This window comes from Cornus florida, unplaced genomic scaffold, assembly GCF_030987335.1.
Source record: "Cornus florida cultivar Cherokee Brave unplaced genomic scaffold, ASM3098733v1 CherokeeBrave_3.0.0_Hap2_Chr02, whole genome shotgun sequence".
Classification (NCBI taxonomy): Eukaryota; Viridiplantae; Streptophyta; class Magnoliopsida; order Cornales; family Cornaceae; genus Cornus; species Cornus florida.
The window spans coordinates 85,731,866-85,755,359 of NW_026775572.1; the positions used below are offsets into that span (position 1 = coordinate 85,731,866).

Sequence of the window (23,494 nt, forward strand, 5' to 3'; positions counted from 1 at the left end):
CCTACTTATTCGTGTCAGGTCAACGGAATAGTTGGATGACATATTATTAAAATAATAATTGGATAGTTTATTTTGATGATTGGATAGATGGATTTTACATATATAATTATACGCCATGATATGAGCTTGAGTCTCAGGATCAGTGGTTAGGGTGCGTATATTGCCAGGGATGTGTAGCTAAATATAGCGTAGTTGTGTACCCTGGTAGGTCTAGGTACTCATGCCCACTATACGTGCGTTTTGCATGTTGCCTACTATTCAGGTTGAGACAACTCTATAGTCTAGTGAGGTTCCTTTAGTGTGTATATATCTACATATGGACTATTTAGTTATTGTTGAATTAATTGGGATGTGTACGTGTATCGGGTCTCTGTTTGGGATGTAGTAAATTAGAACTTGTTTGTGGGCCTGACCTACCATTACTTTTCAGGTGTTCATCAGTTCTAGTCTTAGAGATTGTTCGTGCCAAAAAGAGACAGTCATTCACTCTTCCGACTCTACGTAGGACTCTTGTTCATGGTTTAATTATTAGTTTTATTTCAGTTCAGTTATTTCAGTTAGGATATTATTAGGGGTCCAAAATATGGATTCCCGAGTTATGGTTTTAATTAATTACTTATATAAGAGGATTAGAGAACTTTAGTATGGGATTTTTAATTATTATTTAGTTTTTTTTTCAGTTTATCTATCTATTTTTAATTCATCTTGTATTCCAATGCTTGTTTAAATATTAATTGTTTGATATCCCTTGTATTCTGTGCTCGGACTTGATCACCCGTGGCTCTAGAATCGAGGGGTATCACACTGCCTGCCATAGTTCTTACAGCTCGCTAAGGTCTATTCAAAATAATCACTGTTTACAGCCTTGTGTGTGTGTGTGTGTGTGTATATAATGGGATTGAGCAGAAGTTCATGCTACAGTATTTCTGATTAAAGCTGCACTAATAAAACTTCAAACCCCCGAGAAGTTTCAAGTCTTGCTCTCTCCTAGAACTGAAAAACAGGTGATACACATTAAGGACTGAAAGAATAGATTGAATTGAAGTTGCAAACAAGAGAATACTAGTAGACATGCCATTGAATTGCCTTAGAATTGATTTATGTGCAGCACCAAGATGGTGAAAAACGGAAGTAACATCAATTGTTTCATGTCACACATCCAAGGTGTCAGAATCATAGCCCTCTTCCTTCACAAATTTTCCCTTATACACGCTTCTGTGCATCAGCTCTGGCTTTCCCGGATGCATACCGAATTTGTTTCTCATACCTGGAAATTGAAAGAAGATAGAGCACTTTTCAAATAAAAATGAGAAAGTGAGCCAAAAAAGAAGTCAGAATGTGCTATAAAAGAACACAACCAATAGATCATAATTCATAAGATGAGAAATCGGAGCCCATTCCTACTTTGAGCAAGGATACACCCCATCCCGTGTGGTTCTGCTGCTATGTATGCAACACAAAAATATGCTTACACAAGTAAGAAGAGCATTTCCTGTTAATGACATCTTTGAGTTAAAAGGATCCCAGTCAAGTGCAGATTTTTATTAGATAATGGAGCCATATTCCTAACTGATGCACTTAAAGATCTTTTGTGCACTGTCCCAATGATCTTAACTGATTTTATCTCCAATTAGTGCTACTTCAACCATCAAAAGTCAAGTTTAAGGCAAATATATGTTCAACCCAAATTAAGGAATACAGACCCAGATAAACGTTCCAGTACAAATCAATGTTCTGAATTATTGCCCAAATGCCTTTCAGATTAAAAAGGAAACACAACACAACATGTATGTATAGAACCACATGGTTTTTAATTCATTTAAAACCTAGATAATTCAAAACTAGTAAAAGTAGATACTTAGTGAGAGAACAAGACAATATACAGTAAAAGTGGATACCTAGTGCGTGATCAAGACAATGATAATATAACACAACAAAACAAGTTTTAATCAAATTAAATTATGTCACATGATATTTGTCCAAAAACCATCATAGGGGAGAAAGTTGACGCTTACAATCGACCTTTTTTTTTCTCCTTGCATCCCAGGTCGGGGAAATTATATGGAAGTTCCTGTCCAGCAATGATGGGTGAGAGAATGCTATCCATGTAACCGGTATCACTGCTTTCAGCACTGAGCCTTGAAAGTGAGAATGATAAGGTTGAACAAGGAAAATCACCACTTCTAGAAAAGCGGTTATCTTGGTCAGAGATAAATGCATCTTTGTCTGCATGAGATGACCGTGTGATGTAAACAGACGAAGTTACTGAGGTATCCTGTAATGAGAGAAAGAAATGGAAAGAAGAAAAGAAAAGATTATATAATGTAAAAAAGCAGAACAAAAATACCACCAAAGGCTGTAGCCTAGTGATACTTCCTCACCTTCCAAAGTAGGAGATTGAGGGTTCAAGTCCATAGGGGCAAGTGGGCGTGTGTGAGTTTCTTGCCAATGGAAAAAAAATAAAAAACAAATAAATAAAATAACAAAAATTCAGATTTCCAGACAATCACCCCTTCATGGTAAACCAAGGGGTCAAGATGATAAGGGAACTTAATGCTTGTAAACGAAGTCATGCAACCCTGTCATTAACGTTTTGCAAATATATCCAAAATATTTTTATCATACAACCTTTTGCTAACCAAGGGTTCTAGCCTAGTGGAATTTGCTATGCCTCCCAAAGTGGGAGGTAAGGGTTCAAGTCCCCATAGGGGCAAATGGGTGGGTGAATTTCTTGCCAAGGAAAAAATACAATGTTTTTCTACATGTACCACTTGGGTGGGAGTTTCTTATTACTCGGCCCTAACCTTGAGCTTGAAAAATGCACAAGTCCAAGCATATAAATTCTAGTTAATTTTACCAGTTACACCAAAGCACATAATGTGGTAATGTTTTTCTACATGTACTCACCTTGGTACCTTGGTGACCAGCACAGCCCAGATGTTACCATTGGTAAACATTTGGAAAGCCAGGTCAATGGATAAAATTGGACTCTCAGTGATCCCTATGTTTAGAAGAAACTTCTAGAAGTTTAGTCACTAACTTTTGAAGATACTACTTGTAACATTGAACATAGGCACAACTTTATAAGGATTCTCAAGTACACAAGATACATTAAGGGTTAATCAGTTAAAGCTACTGATAATATAAATGGTTCTTACATAGAGGTGACTGCTGGGTGCAATTAGCCTATCAGAAAAATTATATTCCTAAAGGTCTCACCCCGATTCATTGCACCAAGAATAATTATAATTTATCCCACTTTGGAGTTTTGATTGAAGCAGGCTTTCATGTAGATAAAGTACAGTCCTCAGGTCTCATTGCCAGAAGAAGTAACGATCTATGACGATCCCAAGTCATGATGAAGCATATTAATGACTAAAATAGCAACCTAATCAGAAGAACTGAAACACCAGAAGGGACAATTTAAGACCACCTAAGGGAAGGAGCAATCATCTTTGACATCATAAGCATGCCCATATCACCCATATCAGAAAACTTAACCAAATAGGACATATCATTACAGGTTTATGTTTACGGGAATAATGGATAAGAATTCACCTAATGGTATTAATTTTTATCTATTGATTTATATCCTACTTGGTTGAGGATGGAAATGACTTTCCTCTGGGTTTGTGCAAGGCTTTAAAATAATACAACAAGTACCTATTCAAACTTAATAAAGAATACTCAGAATACCAAATTTAGTGCCATGACATCTAATTACAACCTCAAGGCTAGATACATAATCACATGATGCAAAATTAATGAAATAAGAAGCAACTTTTTTTTCCTCAATAAATAAGAAGCAACTTAAAAGTACCAACATCCAAAAAACACAAGATGCAAAATTAATCAAGTCTTAAATCAACTTAAAAATACCAATATCCGAAAAACAAGAGCAAATGATAGTTCTTTTTCATTTTCTTTTTGTCTTTTTAGTTTCAAGTTCATCTAGATCTTGCCGTTAAATATTTCCTGCCAGGTCATCTAGATTTTGCTTTTCAAGTGTTTGTTCAACACTTAATATATTTTTGAGTTGTGAGTTAATCTATAAGCATGTTACTCATCATCAGAAAAGTTTAACCAAAGATTTTATGCTATCTAGCAGTTATTTTTCTTGGTTTTGTCTAAAACTGTTTTTATATCATGCATAGCAGTGACATGTAAGACCTTGGGTAATGAGATGCCAAAAATTGCTTGAAACACAATTAAATTATGTAAAATAAACAACAAAGCACAAATTCAAACCTCTGTTTCTACTGCATAGTCATTATATGATCTATCCAGAACTGTATCCTTCTCCGTGGAGGAACATGTATTATCTTTGTCATCTGGCAGTGCACTAGTGGGATCTTGATCACCTCCAAAGAGTTCTTCAAAGTTTCGGAATGTCAAATCAAGATTGGGTATGTTAAAATCATCAAAGAAGCCCATTTCTTCACAAACTCCAAGGTCTTGCATATTTTGAGACCACAACTGGGGAATTCAATTATAGAAAATTTTATATACCTTTAATGATCTATTGCATGATAAGTGAATTAGAACATTATAATTGTTCAAGAAATCTTAAATTACTTCCCCAAAAATTATATATAAGGTAAAAGAAGTGATAACTTTGCCATCCATAAAAGAACTACGGTTTCAAAGCTAACTCATCCTACTTGTTTTGCTTTCTTGGTGGAGCTAAAGAGATCTAGGTCACACAGATTCTTTAGTTGAGGCAGAAGAAACACATCCAAATGCTGGTTTGTTGCCTCGAGATAGACCGCATTTACAAAGGGCCATTACCCACTACGGTCTCCTTTAATTGAAAATGCTGGGAGGGGGATCAGATACAAACCCCTTTGACATTATTTACGCAAAGTGGATGCTTATGAAATCGAACCCCTATTCTCATGCTTACTAATCTGAGCATTCTACCAGTGTACCAAACAATGGCCCCTATAAGTTTTGCATCCTCACGGCGCCGTAAGTATAGATGGATCAATGACATGAACAAATATCAGATTATTTATTGCATCAACAGTGCAATTAAATATCTAGCAGTGCAAATGATCAAACCTGGCCATTCTGAACTGGACTTTTGCATTGCCAAAAGATATCCTCATTCAAAGAGTTTCCTACAGCAGATGGATATATTAAGTGCTCCAATTGAGAAAATGGCAAAGGAAAAGGCTCTACATTTAGTTCCTGATGTGGACTATCCATTTGCAGAAGATCAGCACCATGACCAAGAGAATGCTGCAAATGCTGATCAAGATTTCTTTCAATATTCTGTGATTTATCATATTCAGATGAAGATATGTTAGTTTGTGCTTGGCCACGTATCAAAGTCGGGTTGCTGTCCTCAGTAAGCTGAAGCCTTTTCAAGTCAATAATTTGTTGCAGAATAAGGCGAGTATTTTGCTGCTGTTTATTTGAGTGAAATGTTAATAGAATCCCATAATATCATGCAATGTTGGAACTGAAAATCCCATAATATCATGCAAGTTTGGAACTCAAATACAAAAGCTCTTGTTCAAACTGAAATAAGTTATTAGTATGGCTTAAGTTACCTTACTGCATGTTGCCAGTGTTGACAATGATCTACGTAGAAATATATCTAGAACTCATCAGGCAAAAAGGGGAGACATTCAAAATCCCAACAAACTATCACAGTAAAACAAACTTAACAAACATACATATTTGTGCGCGCGCGCACACGCACACAGAGCTAAACTTAAAAAGGGAACCATGACACATTAAACCAGGATGCGATACTCTACTAATTGGTTCTTTAACTTAACAAGACAATATGTATGTATTAGAATTGATGTACCAATTCATCATTATAAACACAGCAGTGCATTGACTTTGCTTAATCACTTGTGGCTGGTAACAATAATGTTCAATAGAATCTATCTAAAGCAGGAGACTTCCACTAAAAATTTCAAACCATCTGTTATCTAGGCTTGCTACCAGAAGGGCAATATGGCTGGAAAATGTTTTGCAGCTTCACCAGAAGTTAACATATTAAAGAACAAGGATAAACATGGACATGGGACACGCAGAGATGGACAACATGATTTTTTTTTCTTTCGGTAAAATGGTAAATTTTATAGAGAGAAAAAAAAAATACAAAGGAGGAAGAATACCCCAAACATCCAGCCACAAAGCTGGAGATGAACAAAACCTATAGCTGAAACCATAAGGAATAGGCAACAGAGAAACAACAGATTATAAAACATGAACAAAACAAGCAAACAGGAAAACCAGAACAAAAAAACTAGGAAGAGGGCTTACTTGACGAAGGAACTGGGGAGGTTCCAATTAGTTCCAAATAGATCTGGCTGCAATACTTTCCTTGTCTTTGATAGAGAAAAGCCTACTCCTGTTGTCGTTGAAAATGAGTTGGGTGACAGTGAAAGAGGAGAGAGCTTTAGAACCGAAAACTCTACTGTTTCTTTCCCTCCTAAACATAATCTGCAAGAGTGAGCTTGTTGATTGATTTTTGTCTGAATTCAGAGTGGGAAGACCCGTGGGAGGAGCACCAGCTAATCAAAGAATTCCAATCAGGAGGGACAATATGAAAATTACATAGCATTTGAAAGTGGGACCATATAGCTTGAGAAAATGGGCAGTGGAAGATAAATGGTTACGAGTCTCTGCTGCTCTATAACACAGACTCACAGTATACGCATGTTTAGAAAGTGAAGGAAAGAAAGGGCCTTGCTATCTCTGGTTGCTGTCTCAGATTGAATGGCAAGCCGAAGGATGAAGGGATGTCTAGGACTTGAAAGCTTAAACCAGACAATTTTGGACCAATGGGCTGGAGGGGAGGGAGGATTTAAGGCAGAAAGGGAATGGGATAAGCAAAAAGCGCCTGAGGGAGAGGAGATCCAGTATACTTTTTACCATTAGAAGAAGGATCAGGGTGGACAACATGATATTAACACGCAAACACGGAATATTCTATGAAGGTAGGAGATAGAAATGAGGATGAGACGAGAATAACTAAATATATGCCTTTTTATATCTGTGCATATGCTATACAAGATATACCTATGATTATTTTTCTAAAATTTTGACATTTATAATTGCATAACGTGGATTATAATTAGGGGTTCTAAGGTTTGGGATATATCAGATGCAGTGAGGAGTGGATCTGTTCGTGGAGCAGGTTTTTGTGCCTAGAGACTTGAGTGTAGAGTTTGATGGATGAATCTGAGTCAAGAGTTAATAAGGGGATCTAAGGTTTGGGGATTGTTAACGTAGTCTTGATCTCATGCCAGTAGTGGGTTTGATCTAACTGGACTAGGTGCCATGATTTTTCGCCTTGCTACGTAAAAAATTCTATGCCTCTGTTATGTTTTTTGCTTTACAGCTTATACTATCCATGTTTGGTTGATGGCATGTTTAATTTCATGATGGACTGAGTAAGATTATAATTATTATGTTACTTTATTTTTGAATGGTTGGTAATAGGTAAAATTCAAAAATTAGCTAAAGTTAGTTATTTTACCTATGTTCACCCCACTCTAGGTCAAGATCACGGGCCTCATGCAACTATACATCAAAGCCTAGGGTTACGGACCTATACTTCTTACTTCCAAATCAGTTCATGTTTTTTGTATTTGTAATTTTAACAAAATACGACAACCGGAAAAAGTGTTTTAATATTTTCCTAGCTCAGTGTAACATATCAGGGCTGATCTAAACCCCCATTCTCCAAGGACACCACAGCAATCGTAAAGGTCGTAAGGGCAGGTTCACCAGAACATTACCAATAAACATCGTAAGTGCATTCCTAGGCCCGTATGACATCCTTTACCGACCTTTGAACACCTTAAAAGTGCCCACTCTCTCCCTCTCTACTTCCTCTCCATCTTGGAGAAAGAGAAGGAAGAGAAAATGTAAGTGGATAAAGAAAGCGATCCTTTTTTTTTCAAAGTTTTGTGTGGAGAAAAAATGGAGAGAAATTTACCCTCCAGGTCCTCGAAGTAGAACATAAAGAACCAAAGAAAAATGAGAGTGATTGTCCATTTAATCCTTGGTTTAATAAGAATGATCTGTTTTTTTTTTTACCTCCTCCTCTCTTTACTCTCCCTTTAGAACTCTCAAATACAGAAAGAGATTGTCAGTTTTCTTTCTTTTTCTCTCTTTTTTTTTTACCAATAAATACCTTTTTTCTTCTTTTCTTTTTTCTCCCCAAATATAATACCATCTATTCTTTTCTATTTCTTTATTATGTATCCTTCCCTTTCTTTTGTACCAAAAGCTTGCAGACATTGGAGCAAATCGCGGCACATCAGTCTGGTCTCGTCATTACTAGGTGGCAATTTCTATATTATCACGACTTTTTAATACCAAAAACTGTATGACTTTTAGTCCCATGTTAATAGCTTGATCCAAAACTTCATCCGAGTGACTCACTTGGATGTTATATATGCCCAAGGGAGTTTTGGCCCGTGTAAAGCTATATCTCATTATCAAACTATTAACAGCTTGACCACCTCTATATATCATATATTGAGATTGGAGAACATTTGAATATGCAAACACCATCAGCAAACCAGTCAAGATGATGATGGGTGAAGAGGTGTAACACATCAAATGATATATAGAACTAGCAAAAAAAAAATATTGAAAAGACATAACAAGTGGACTAAGATTACAAAGTTCTCCTAATACAGGTCCTTCCCACACACACAACTTCCAACCCCAACGAGGATAGCTTTAATATTACACCTCTTGTATAGCATGAACTTAGATTTTTTACTAAAATCACTAGGGTTTGTCATTCAGTAACTACAGTTAACATGATACAATGAACATATAGAAATTGCTAACATTTGAACAGGCAAAATAAAAGTAATCATGACTAAAAAATTAATAACTATTCAATTAAGGTCAAGCCATGCTTACCTTACTATTTTGATTGCTTGATCCAACTTCAGATTCTGCACAAAATATTGAAGCCGTGGAGTTCACTTTAGATGCTAATGCAAAGCCTCGAACTTGGGGGAGAGACTGTCTTGGAATATCACAATTCACATTAACTTGATCTTCGAAAACAAACAGACTTGGAAGAGCATTACTGTCCAATTCATTCAAGTCGAAACCCCATAAGGATGCAAGATCCTTTGCAGAAGGGCACCCAATGTAACTACTGATAACTCGTTTCTGATGTCGAGAAGGGTCCTCGTGCAGGCTTTGGTCACAGCCGCGACATATAAACATCTTATGGTCCGAACATCGAACACAAGCTGGGCGGTAGCTGCATGACTCACACACAAGGGTACGGGAATGCCGGTTGGAAAGAGCATTAGCTGAATGAACCTTAGCATCACAACAAAGGCAAAGATGTGCTGCATCTGCCTTACAGTAAATAACTGGCCTTAATGCCATACAGAATTCACAGCATTTCTCCATTTTCTTATTCCCCAATCATAAAGATTCCAAATTTTCAGTATTTATCATAAATTAAGTTTAGTATTCTAATACTAACACCAGCTTCGAATCGATTGGACGAGCCCAAACAACAGGACAGTCTTCTTCTATAAGAAGCCAAGATCAGAAACAATAGAGTATCTGCATAACAAGTGAAGATATCAGTTCATCTTTAACACCCTAATTCTCCTATATTCTTTCCGCTCTGGTTCAAAGATCCACCTTTCCAAATAATACATTATTAAATTTGAAGCACAAAATGAAAATCAAACCCAACTTACTAGTTTGAAATCAATACAGAGGCATTAGGGATGGAAATAGAAAATGCATTGTGTGGATGCATATATATATATATATATATATATATATAGAAATGTGAGACATTTATTCATTGCAGAGTGAAAAAGCCCCATCTAAAAACATAGGGAGCCCAGTTGCCTTGGCATGGCAACATTACCATTCCAATAAAAATATAAAATTAAAATTAATTAAAACAAAAAATTGACAATTTTTTTGATACACACATTCAGAATTTGAGGGGTTATGTGTTCGATTCGTCTCACCTAGGGTCAATAAAAAGATATAAATTCATACACAAATTACACACACAAATAAGCAACTAATCTAAGGATTCTCAGTGCTCCTTTATGTATATAAGATGAAAAAAAAAAAAAAAAAAAAAAAAAAAACCTAAATTATCAAACTGCAAGCAAAACGAAATAAAGCACTTATCAAAAAAAAAAAAAAAAAAAAAAAAAAAAAGCTATAGGCGAAAATACCAATAATGTCAACTAAACTTCAATTCAATCACAAGATTTCATGCTTCGAAAACTTCTATCCCCTTATTTTTAATTTTTAATTTTTAATTTTTTTGCAATACACAGATGGATGTGTTTATTTTATTATGATCACCTACCTCATCAGCTCTTTGAGCTTCTGCAGGACTTTCTTTTATCCACTTTCTCTCTCTATATTTCCAACTTTTTTTTGGGTTAGGACTCTCTTTTAACCACTTTCTCTCTCTATAATTCTGCCTTTTGGTCTGACGTGTTCGTTTTATGGGTATGAACTTTATGACGTGGCTGTGATGACGAGGCAAATTTGGGGGCCCGCAGGCTTATCTGTATGCACGTGAAGTGATCTGAAAATTCAGCTGTAACAACGAATGGGAGGGCTCCACGTGGCGAAAAGATTGAAGAATGAGAACTTGTGGTCAAGGACTCAAAGTCATCCAAAGATTAATATATATTCCTTTTTTAATCAAAACCTCCCTTCTGTTTTTTTTTTTCTTTTTCAAAGTTCTCTGATTTCGTTTTGCATTTAGCATGATGTATGTAGTTTGTACTCTAAAAAATCAGAAATATTCATTTGCGTGCCAAAATAGTAATTTAAAATTTAAAAATAAAATAAAACAATTGTAATAACTTTTCTTTCAATGAATTTTTAAGTAACCTCAATCAATTTAGTGAGGAATGATAGCTTCAATAAAAACAATAATGGAGTCAAAAATTTTATTTTAGAGGAGGCATATTGAACATGATAAATAAATTATTTTTTTTCCAAGTAATAGTGAAACAAAACAATAATAAATAAATAAATAAGAACAAACTTAAATTATAAAATACACATATTGAGTTCAATTATAGTAACAAATTTGAATAAGAAGAAAAGAAAAAAAATGCATGAAATTTGGACCCAAAACATAAAATAAAATAAAAGGTTACCGTAGCTATAAAATACATTATTGCAAAAAGAAGAATTTTAAGAAGAGGGGGACAAAATAATAAAAAATAAGGGGGCAAAAAACAGTGAGAAAACTTTGAAGGGGAAAAAAATTAGCGTTTGATTGAAAATGTAATTTTTTTTTTTTTTTTTTAAGGGATTCAAAGAAATTTGAAGAGTAATAAAAAAAAGATATTTTTAGCAATTAAAAATTGTAGGGGCATTATGTAAATATATCTATACATAAAAAGAAAGAGTAGATAGGGATACAATGTGTAATATTTGTCATCTTTGCTTGCCACGTGTAATTATACCAAACTTCAAATGTGGTCAATGTTTTTACCCAAAGATAAATTATGAACAAGAAAACATAATTTGATTAAAAATAAAAAGATATTGAAAAATGAAAGTAATTGAAAGTGAAGAAAATAGATTTTCGAACATTTATTTTGCTGAAGTAGAAACTTTGATACGTAAGAACTAATAACCCAAACACCAGTGTAACATTTATTAATAGAAATTCAAATAAATAATAATGAACAACATAATTTATCCTTATAATACAACAACATAAATATATATATAAAAGAAAAAGAAAGCTCTGGCCTGGAATAGGTGAGGCACGTGTTGGACACGCCGTCTTAAAACTGCTATTTCCTTTCTACGTGCAGACGGTGATGGCTATAGCAGTTCCAAGATACAACCCCAATCGCTCACAGCCACTAACTCCTCTACAACACGTTGACACGAAGTATATAAGTCGTGGATCAGTTGTCAAAAAACAAAGTATTATAATACTTGTAGGTGAGAAAGGAAGAAAATTAAGAGTATAGTTTGATGCGTTGTTATATCTTTCTCTGAGTTGCTGGACTCCTATTTATAGACTTACGAGTCCAACAATAGTAATCAAAGTGTGACAAATACATGCTAGAACGTTGAAAAATAATCATAACAACGTTGAAAGTCTCAATTTAAAAAATCTCAACTAAAAGGATTCCAGAGGGACTGTTTAAAGAGGTTCTAGAAATATTTATATTATATTAACAATCCCCCACAAGATTTGTAAACCTCTTAATAATAATAATAAAAATAAATAAATAAAATTAATTTTTTTTAAAAAACTAGGGCAACTTTATACCATGTAATGGTTGTAGGAACCTTTCAAGTTTGAACCTACACTCAGTGTTAATAGTTTCTATTTGAAGGTCTGAAGTGAACTACGTCTTGAACTCAAACCTTTTTTTAACTAAATTTCAACATATCTTCTTTTTTTTTTTTTTTTTTTTTTTTTTTTTTTTTTTTTTTTTTTTTTCTGAATGGGGTGTTTTGTATATAAAATATAATCAAATAGTACAATTACAACCGGAGGCATTCCTCCAGAATTTTTTTTTTTTTTTTTTTTTTTCTGAATGGGGTGTTTTGTATATAAAATAAAATCAAATAGTACAATTACAACCGGAGGCATTCCTCCAGAATTACATTAAGGAATGGAAAAGATCCACTTCCAGAAAATGCTCAAGAAATCCAAAAATAAATCTAACATTAAGCACCAAAAACAATCATAAAATCTTCTAGGCTAATATGCAGATATGTAAGGACATCCCACATAATAGTCTGAACAATCTGTGAACTCTGATCTCTGATCCCATTATGAAGAGAAGCATTTCTTGTAGACCATAATTTCCAGATTGTGACTGAAAATATACCACTTAATTTATTAACTCTGACAGAGTTTTGAGAAGTATGTTGTATAAACCAGTCCACCACCTGCATCAGATTATTGCATCTAGGTCACTCTATCTTTTGCAAATCAAACATACCAACCCAAACTTCTGTAGCAAATTCACAATTGCAGAACATACGATCATTTTAATCCTCCCCAGCAAAACAATTATGGCATATAGAAGTGAGAATCAGTCCTCTTTTCTGTAAATTCACAAATGCCAAATTCTTCTTGTGTAGAATGATTACAGTCACTATACTCACCCTTGGTCGACATGTCTTCCAACATATACCAGCCCATTGCAGTCTCTGAGCTTATGATCTACAGATGTTCCATGCAGCTTTCAAAGAGAACTTACCATGCTTCTATGTAATCTGATCTGGTCTAGAATGAATTTCCAACTGATTTAAAGTATCTTTCATTGGAACTGTAAAAGAACCAGGAAATTCCCAAGCTCCATTAACAAGAATAGAATCTTAACCAACATGTCTGTCATAATTTCTAAAGCTAACTGCACCAAAAAGTTGTTATAAACTTTGTTCATTACACCAAGGGTCAGTTAATAGTTTAAACTTTCTGCCATCTCCAATCTGAAACCTAACATTCTCTAGGATCAAGTCACGATCCCCTAGTAGGTGTTTCCAAACAACAGAATCAGTTAATTTTGGAACCACTAACCAGAAGTCAGTTCTATTTAAATATACTGCATTTAACCATTTGATCCACAACTTGTCTTTTTTCTGAACAAAGTCCCAACACAGTCATCTTAGCTGCACTGCCAATGTCTTTAATCCTTCTGATATTGAATCCACCTTTTGCTGCAGGTAATGTAACTTGACTCCACTTCAGCTGTGCCATCTTTTTAGTATCTTGTTTTCCACTCCATAATAACTGTTTGAATATTTTTTCAACCAAGTTTTTGACTTCCCATGGAATTTTGAATCCAAAAATCCAATGATACAGACAAGAGAATAAGACTGATTTAAGCATCTCCAACCTACCTGCTAAAGACAGATTAATTGTGTTCCAGTGTCTCAACCTAGCATCCATCTTATCAATCAATGGCCTATAATCTCCAGTCTTTAGTATATTATTAGATAGAGGTAACCCAAGGTATTTGAAAGGAAACTTTTCCACTTGAAATTGCAGAATATTAGCTAACCTTCTTCTACCTCTTACAGCCTTAGAAAATATAATAGAACTCTTACCCTTATTAACTTGCAGCCCAGTGACCTCCTTGAATGAATTAAACACTCCTTCAATAGCTTTCATAGTAGACACTTCAGCTTTAACTACCATGAACAAATCATCTGCATAAAAGGCACGAGAGATGTTCATCCCAATTTTGGTCACACCTTTGCACAGCTTAATCTTTCCGTTCCCAATATCATTTGTTATCATAGTAGAAAAATACTCAGTAACAAAAGAAAACAGTAAGGGTGATAGAGGGCACCCTTGTCTAAGGCCTTTTGAAGCTGGAAAAAAACCTACTGGGACTCCATTACAGAGAACAGAAAATATCATGTAGGACATGATACTTTCCTCTCAGTGTACCTTGTTCCTCTATGAAACCTTAGGTCATTTGTTTGGACAACTTCTGCACTATTGTCACAATATAGCTCGATAGGCAGGCTAGTATGCTCCACAACCTCTAAATCAGTGAGATCAAACTAAAAGGCTTCCTTTGCCGCCTTTAAGGCTGCAATGTACTTCACCTTCAGGTTTGAGTCAGCAGTTGAAATTTGCTTAACAATCTACTAACTGATTTCCCTTCCATTGAGTAAACATACACTAAGTCATGAACCTCATAGTATCTATTTCTGATTGAAAATCAGAACTAGCATACCTGACTAGGACCATATCATCACATCTATAAATGAGTATGAGATCATTGGTTCTCCTTAGGTACTTAATGATATTTTTCACAACAGGCCAGTTATCAAGTCCAGGATTGGATTGATATCTTCTGACTATCCTTACAATGTAGTGGATGTCCTGTTTGGTATAAACCATGGCATATATAAGACTCCAATATGCCAAAGCATATAGTTCCAGTCTCATTTGCTCAATCTCCTCTGCTAGTCTTGGAAAACTACTTACTAGAGAGAGCAATCCATATCAATAAAGTAAGAACTCCTTCTTTGAGTTATGCATACCAAACATGGTCAAAACTTTATCAATATAAGATTATTAAGATAAGCTTATTTTCCTTTTAACCTGATCTTGCAAAAGCTTGATCCTAGGAATATAGCTTACATCTTTAAAATCCTTCATTTCAAAATAATTGAACAACTACCTCTTTACTAATGACAAAACTTTCCATATCATTCTAAATGAGTAGGATGTCATCAATATATATAGAATTAGGAAAAATAATGACATTCTCTTATACACTCGTGATTTAATTACTAAGAAATCTTCTGGTATCTTTTTGCAGATTAACTCACCTTTCATAGGTATCACCCTACTAGAAAGTTCTACAAGATCCCAGATTTAATTAGAATACATAGATTCCAACTCTGATTTCATAGCAACTCACCAAAACGATCTGTATCCATATTGGTTCACGCTTCCGTGTAGCTTACTGGGTCCAACTTATGTTTAACAGGGATGTCCATAAAGGTCTCACCTAAAAACATCATTCTGTCAAATTGGATGATAATCCTCCCACTACAATAATGTACCGATGCAGGAATCTGTGTGTTAGATGATGCTGACGCATCAATCGGGAATTCATATATTATTCTCAATCTCTATAATAAGTGTGTTCACTTGTGGTACATCTAGTACTCATACTATATTCTCTAACATTATGCTACTAGGTATGCGATTCTTAATATGATTCTCCTATAGATAAACAGTGATTGTAAACAATCAACTTTTATCATTGATATCATAAAATAATCCATCCTAGTCACTTTAGAGTAGCTATCAAATCTATCATGCGTATGATCTGTTTCCAAGTTACTTGTCCATATCAAGCGCACATGTGCAAGACTACCCCATATGTGCATGTGATTCAAACTAAGATTTAGTAAAAAACACAGCTCAAAATATATCCTTGAGACAGACTAAGATGGAATGCAGCTCATAATGCGTATTGATATCATTAATACTAAACTCTTAAATGAAAGAGATAATGAAACATATCAAATTATAGATCTAACCATGTTAAGCAGAATGCTGTTATTCCTATTTGACACCTCAATTCATTGAGCGTCAATTGCGGAAAAATTAGTACATAACACCCTCATAGACCATATAGTCTTTGCACTATCCCAAGAAATACTTATATCCACGATCAGATCGAAGTGTTTTGATAAGTTTACCTAATCTGTGCTCCACGTCAGTCTTGACACTTTGAAATATATCAAAAATTTAAGACTTGTGTCGCATCAGATAAATTTATCGAAAACGTGAGTAATCTTGCTTAGATGTTCATAAGACCACACGTGTCTGTGTGTACCGATTCCAATTGTCCTTTATGTTTATTTCATCTGGCTGATTAAGCCTTTAGAGTTATCTATCCTTCAAAACAAGATTCACAAGTTTGGTTTAGGCTCCTCTGCCTCACTAGGTAATAAACCCATTTTTTTTTTTTCAATCTTTGAATCTCATTTTGACTGATTACAACCAAAAAATAGACACAAAAAATACAATGAGTCAGGAATAACAATTTTTCTCTTAACATTCAATCTAGAAGATGCAACATTAGTTTCTACATCCTGCAAATCTTAAGAGTTTGTGATTATAGTATATTAACCATCTTTCGATGCACCAGAAGTAATCGCATATCTATTTAATTTTATAAAACCAGTTTTACAAAATAACAATCCAGTTTTTATAAACCACAAGTGAAACAAGAATTAGATAGCGTCTAACTTCTGTGCATAAAGATAGTTCTCTAATATTAATATCATCATACTCTTTAATTTCAGATGTAATACTCCCACTGACTTAGCTGTAACCTTGACATCGGGTCAAGTACAAATATATTCCATATCATCGAGGCTTCTGGATTCCTAAAATCCTTGCAACGAATTGCAAACATGTTTAGTGGCTCCAGAATCTATCCATCAGGAATTAATGGATACAACCACATAACATAACTCAATGATTAAATATATATTTTCCTATGCCACGTTATTGCCTAGACAGTTCGTCCTTGAGTGTCTTAGTTAGCGGCAAAAGAAACAATTTCCTTCGCCCTCAACATACACTGCCTTATTTTCTTTAACCTTTTGGATACCCATGTTTTGTGCTAGCCTAATCCTATTATCATCCTTCTTCTTTACTTTACCCTTGCACTTGGGCCTAGAAGAAGATGGCATAGACTAGGTTAGATTGATAGGAATGCCTATACTTTTGATTATCCTTTCATTTGTTACCAATTCTATAAGAATATCAGCGAGTGTGAACTCAAACTGATTCCTTATTTAGTTTACTCTGAAAGAGCCGAACCAGTTTGGCAACAAGACAATAATCATGTCAATTTGAAACTTACCACCTAAGTCAGCCCTATTGATGTCCAGCTAATTTTTAAATAATAAACAATCATTTTCCAAAATTAGATCTCATACTGGAGTTCCTTAGGCTATCTTGATAGTATTCAAGTTTGACACAGTACTTTGGCATACTCTTTATCTAATCTCACCAAAACATCTTATTGACATTTAACATGATGCTTGAAGAAAATAAAATAATGTAAATGTTAGCTTTAAAGCGTATTCGAGATAAACTCTAGAATATTGCACCAAGTCATATTATTTGCCTTATTTCACTTATTAAAAGCATTAATGTTCTCTTGAGTATCTTAAAGTAAAATGATTAGGTTTAGGAATAGTAAATACATTTTGTACCACCACGTTGTGAATAAAATATCTAAGTTCCTTTTCCAGTCAATGTAAATGAGATCTAGTTACATTGAATATGTAAGTAAGCAGATAAAATGTATTAGACATAATTAATCTGAATATAAATGCATTCATACAATCTACAAGGTAAATTATTAATACTATCATGCATATTTAAAATTAAAATGAGTTTGTTAACCACATAATATAATAAATCTCAAATAGAATAAGAGATCATTATTATTATTGGTAAACATTCCCTTTTAATTAATGTAGGTCCCTCAACTCCGTAGCAAAATAAATCACATAATCAATAAATCAATAACTTATCCTGATGGACGAGTTCATTATTACTATTGCTGAGATTCGTTTGCTATTAGGCGAACACTTTCATTAAAATAGTATGTGGGTCCCTTAACCACTGCATGAAAAATCAGATAACCAATACGCCAATAACTTATTCGGTTGGCGAAGTTCATTATTGCTATTAGCTGGCAAATCCTATCATTTCCATATCCCTTAAGACAAATCTTTTGTCTATCTATATGAAATGATTCTCGATTATGTTTAGCAATCTAAAATCACCTAGCGTAGACCACTCCGTTGGGGAGCTAACATTATTGATTTTAGATTGAGTGTATAACGTTATTAAAACTCTAATGAAAAATAAAATATTAAATATTTTATCATTATAATTTAGACTCTTTAAATCATGCGTAGGGCCTTATATTTAAAGATCTAATTACAATGAACATTTAATATTTTTATTTTCATGAGACAACCATTCTTGTAATATTAAAACTCTTTAAATCATGCGTGGGGCCTTATTTTTGAATATCTAATTGCAATGGTTTTAATAACGAAGGCCATGGGGTAATGTATAAAAATCCCCGCTCCCACTCAATTTTTAATCATTCATAATTAGGGTTTTTAATTTATTCATTTACATGATATGATGCATGCAAAACGTCTTGATTTTAATCTAATTAAATTTAGAAAATATTTGGACTTTAAATGATTCACTAAAATTTAATTTGAGGCGCACTTTAAAAATAATTTACAAAAATTTTTTTTCGTTTCCCAATAAATGCCCTCTAATTAATTAGTAATCAAAACCAATTAATTTTCATAATTTAATTAATATAAATCAAGTCATTTAATTAAATATCATGGATCCAATGCATGAACAATAATTAATCAACAATTATCTATTCTATGCATTTCATACATCACCTAAATAAATAAATAACAGATAAAGCAAATAAAAATTGCCAATGGATTTAGCTTTTAACATTTAATTGCTCTAACTATTGTACGGGCGTTCTCCAACGGCTTGCAAACACCTGTAGGAAGCTGGTACGCGTCTGGAGAAGCAAAACACCACTTGGAACGCTCTTGGAGGGCCCCACACACGCTTGGGGCATGCAACAGTGCATGACACATGCCCCCATGCGCTGGCACGAGCCCAGGCGCGTAGGACGCGTCTCCACGCGCCTTCACACTCGTGGAGGGGATAATTGCCTTGGCTGGCACGTGAGATGCACGCGCCAGCAAGTCTCCTAAAGCTGCACCTCCTGGCGCGTGTTCCACACACGTCAGGCTCACTTTTTGGTGCGAAACACCTGATCCGTACCCACAATCTGATTTGATCCTTCAGTCTTGGATCCGGTTGCATTATCTGATGGTGCACCGCGATGCATGGGATCGGCTGTCCTCTTTTCCGGCATTGCCCTCGCCGCCGGTGGGACTCCGGTTGCCGAAAAATCGCCGAATATTCTTGAAAATCATTTAAAAATTTCAGAAAATATAAATTAAGCCCAAAAAATTCCAGAAAAATTTTGAAAAATTCCAAAAAAATTTCAGAAAATTCTTGAAGCCTAATTTAACCCTTTTAAACCTTCTTGAAGCTTCATAGCATCCTTTGATAAAGATTACATGGCTCTAAAAATATTTACAATTTGAAATACAATGGGAAAAAATAAATTACATCATTGAACTTTTAAACGGCTAAATCAAAGCCTTAATTACATTCATCCAAAGATAAAATTACATTCAATTGAACTATAAGCTTCATCCATGGCTCAAACATACATCATTATTCATTCACAATTATACATACATCATCATGTATCAATATATTAAATCATACATTAACATACATTAATATATATATATATATAATTTAGATCCATGATGATGATTTTGATAAAAACATGATCTCTAGTAATAAATCAAACCATGCTCTGATACCACTATTGGGAAACGTGCCAGTTTTAAAAACTTTTTTTGAGAGATTTTCATTCACAAATCTTGATTCATCACATAGAAACAAGTTTTATGCAAAAATAAAATATGATGTGTCATTCAATTAACAGATTGAATACTTACATCAAAGGTCTAAGTAAACCTTTAAATCTTTCCTCTAAAGTGAATGTTCTCACTTATTGTAGATCCCTTAGTAAGATGTCTTCTCCGACCTTGAAAAAGTAGGCTTGTGGGAGCCTCCATTAGATGAGAACATTAACCCTAATTTTCTAGAGACGGAAAATATATTCCTTTTTCCTTCTTCCAAAAATCACCACTAAAATATACATAGACCATGTATATTTATAGGCAACATAAAGATAAAGAAAAGGAAACAACAAATCATTCTCAATCTCTAATTCACATGTCTCAAATCTAATAGGATTCCAATATCAAGTTGGGCTATGAGTGAGAATCCTTTGAGCTTATTATTTTATTGGCTATAATGAATTAATAATTGGCCCGGTCCATGGACCCAATTCAATTAATTCATAAATTAATTTCTACTCCACTAAAAGAAATTAATTGAACTCCAATTAAATAATGAATAACCTCTAAGTCAATGTTATGCTTTAACCCCTCTATGCATAATTAGTTATCAGATAAATAAAGCCATCAATCCGACTACTTAATTAATATATTTATTTTAGTACCATTAATTATTTCTGCCTCGATCACAATAAAACATTTGTTTGAGAAAAATAATAATTTAAATAAATAAATATATAATAAATCATTTTGTCTAAAAACATACAAAGGCCTTCGAATTTACCTTCGAATTTACTTTGTGATAAACCATAATCAATACAAAATAAATACAAGTAGCAATGATGCAAATATTGAAAATATAACACTCTAACTATTAATTACATAATTACTCAAAGTGCTAGTCTAAGGATTCCGAAGATTCCGCCGAACAAATCAAAGTAATTACTAATTAATAAAAGAGTCTATACTTCTCTCATGCTTAAAAGTCAAATGCCATGACTGTGATAGGGAACAATTGCATACGACGGCTCTCGCAATATATCTTAACCTAACGCGGATCCAGTCAAGTCTTAATTAATTATGAGTCCATCCATTGCCATCACATACATATATAAATATCTCTTGTAATCAAATGGACACTATCAATTCCATAATAAATTGAAACATAATACATTGAATTCACCAATTATATAAATCATAAATATTTCAGATATTTCAAGAAACATATGTTACTATAATTCAAATAGAAATTTACTATGCCAAGGCATATAAATCCTAACAGATTAATCTTAGGTATAAGTGTAAGAAAAGTAGAATTAACTCTCTTTGCAAGTTTGCCAGAGTTGAAGAAATGTAAAACCCCATTTACTATATCTTGGCCAACAATCCTCCAATATTTTTGAAAAAATCTAGTAGGAAAGCCATCAGGTCCCGAGGCTTTATCAGGATGAAATTGCATCACCACATCTTTAATCCCCTCTGCAGAAATATTTTGATCTAAGCTGGTATATTCTTCATGTGACAAAGGTCTTCTAGGAACAAAATTTCCACCAGTCCTAACCTCAAGTCCTGATATAAATCAGTGTAATACTTCACTAACCAATCCTTGATAACCTTAGGGTTTGCTAATCTCTCACCTGTACTATTCTCCAGAGCTGTTATAACATTGCTGCACCTTCTTTGTTTGGCTACATTGTTGAAAAATGCTGTACATTTGTCCCCCTCTTAAAGCCATTTAAGTTTAGATTTTTGAGCCTATATGATTTCTTCAAGATCCAAGATATGATGCAAATTACCACTAGTGTCCCTTTCTTGAGAAATCAAATTTTCATTAACTGGATCCTACAGTAAATCCATTTGAATTTTGACCAAATCATCCCTAGCAGTTTGGACCTGTTTAGACAACATACCCTTCTTATTATTCCATTCCTTAACTGCAGCCTTAACCTCTCTAAGCTTTTTCTGTAAAACATGAATAGGGTTGCCTGTAATCACCTTCTACCAAGCTGAAGTCACCACCTTTTCTACTTCCTCTTCCACACAGAATTGATTAAAACTCTGTCCAACTTAGCATTAATCCTAGTTTGGACCTTCTATTTATTACACCAAGACCAATCTCCATTACTAATGCGAAACTCTTCCATTGTAATGTCATATATTACCCCATTAAACTCATCCAACAACTTTTGAGAGACCCGCAGCCCTCCCTTCTTATCATGATTAGCCCTAACCATGTTCCAATCTCCAAGAGCAATCCAAGGCCCTGACACTTTTTAAGCATGTTCTTTAAGAGAATTCCAAAGAAACTTTCTGTCCATTGTCCTGTTAGCTGCATATACTACTGTAATAAACACCTAAGTGCCAGAAATAATGTGTTTAATCTGTAGTAACATTGACTGAGCATCTTCCTGTAACAAAACTACATAAAAAAGAAGAGGATTTTAGACAAACTGCACTTTCCCCAATATATTGGACTTGTAATTAGCCAACCATGACCATCTAGGGCTTAATTTATTTTGAATCCTAGTAGCCTTACCCTTATTGACTCTAGTTTCCACAAGTACAACTAAAGTAAATTTATTTTCCTTAATCTATTGCTTCATTTCTTTTTGCATGGAGGACTTATTCAGCCCTAACATTTCATGCTCCCAACATTAAGAAGAAGAATGCAGTATACCACTGCTAGGCTGCATACCTCTAGTTATTCTGTTTGAAAGAGGAATCAAAGGCTTATTTCTCTATCGAGATAGTTTCCCATCTTCTTTACCTTCCACATCCTTACCCTTTTTCATGCTGTCAGCAGTAATTTCATCAAGTTGTTCCTCCACTATAAAAATTTAACCATCCTTTGAGACATATACACCTTCACTAAGTTGTACCCGATTCAGATTTAGCCCTTTAGTATACATATTTATTAGATTAGACCCTTCTAGCACACCTTTCGTCTTTGCCTTGTTGGTATTTGATACCTGATCAACCTTAGCTTTCAGCCTTTCCTTTTTTGTTTTCATACCCTCACTATCCAGTGTTGTTATCACTTTAGCCCTTGAAACCTTAAGTTCACCATTTCCACCCGTAGTAGGAGTATTTTCATTGCTTGCTAACACCTTCTTTACATTAACATTAACCAGATCATTATCTGAGATAGCTTGCAATTCATTGTCAATACAATCCTCAACCACTTCAGATACATCTTCTATGCCTCTAACATAACAAAAGTATTCGAAATAGCCATATCCTTGACTCGTTTACTCTTCTGTTCTCTGTCAGTAATACCATCAACCACTTGGTCTGCATCCGTGCACTCAATCAACTTTCCCTTCTGTTTAACCACCCACTTTACACTTATCTTCTTAGGTTTATGCTGTAACTTTTCACGGACACTGAGCTTCTAGATGATCCACCCTCTTGCGTAATCCAAACGTGGGTTTCTATTCAAATTCGAGTCCAATACTATAGTCACATCCATGTATAT

At 34.3% G+C, this 23,494-nt stretch overlaps 1 protein-coding gene across 3 annotated transcripts; it reads right to left on the bottom strand.

Moving 5' to 3' along the window:
- Positions 1 to 606: 606 nt before the first annotated feature.
- LOC132295412 (putative zinc finger protein At1g68190) lies at positions 607 to 10,467 on the bottom strand. 3 transcript variants are annotated; one of them, XM_059793684.1, is made up of 6 exons: positions 10,346 to 10,463; positions 8,905 to 9,570; positions 5,062 to 5,409; positions 4,249 to 4,476; positions 2,016 to 2,275; positions 611 to 1,267 (listed from the first exon to the last, which is right to left on the bottom strand). In XM_059793684.1, exons 2-6 carry the CDS (start codon positions 9,409 to 9,411, stop codon positions 1,204 to 1,206), a joined length of 1,407 nt encoding a protein of 468 aa, XP_059649667.1. In that variant the 5' UTR covers positions 9,412 to 9,570; positions 10,346 to 10,463; the 3' UTR covers positions 611 to 1,203. The 3 variants fall into 3 exon arrangements, with proteins under 3 accessions (XP_059649668.1, XP_059649667.1, XP_059649666.1); XM_059793683.1 differs by having other exon boundaries at positions 2,023 to 2,275; positions 10,346 to 10,462; XM_059793685.1 differs by lacking the exon at positions 4,249 to 4,476 and having other exon boundaries at positions 607 to 1,267; positions 2,023 to 2,275; positions 10,346 to 10,467.
- Positions 10,468 to 23,494: the final 13,027 nt, after the last annotated feature.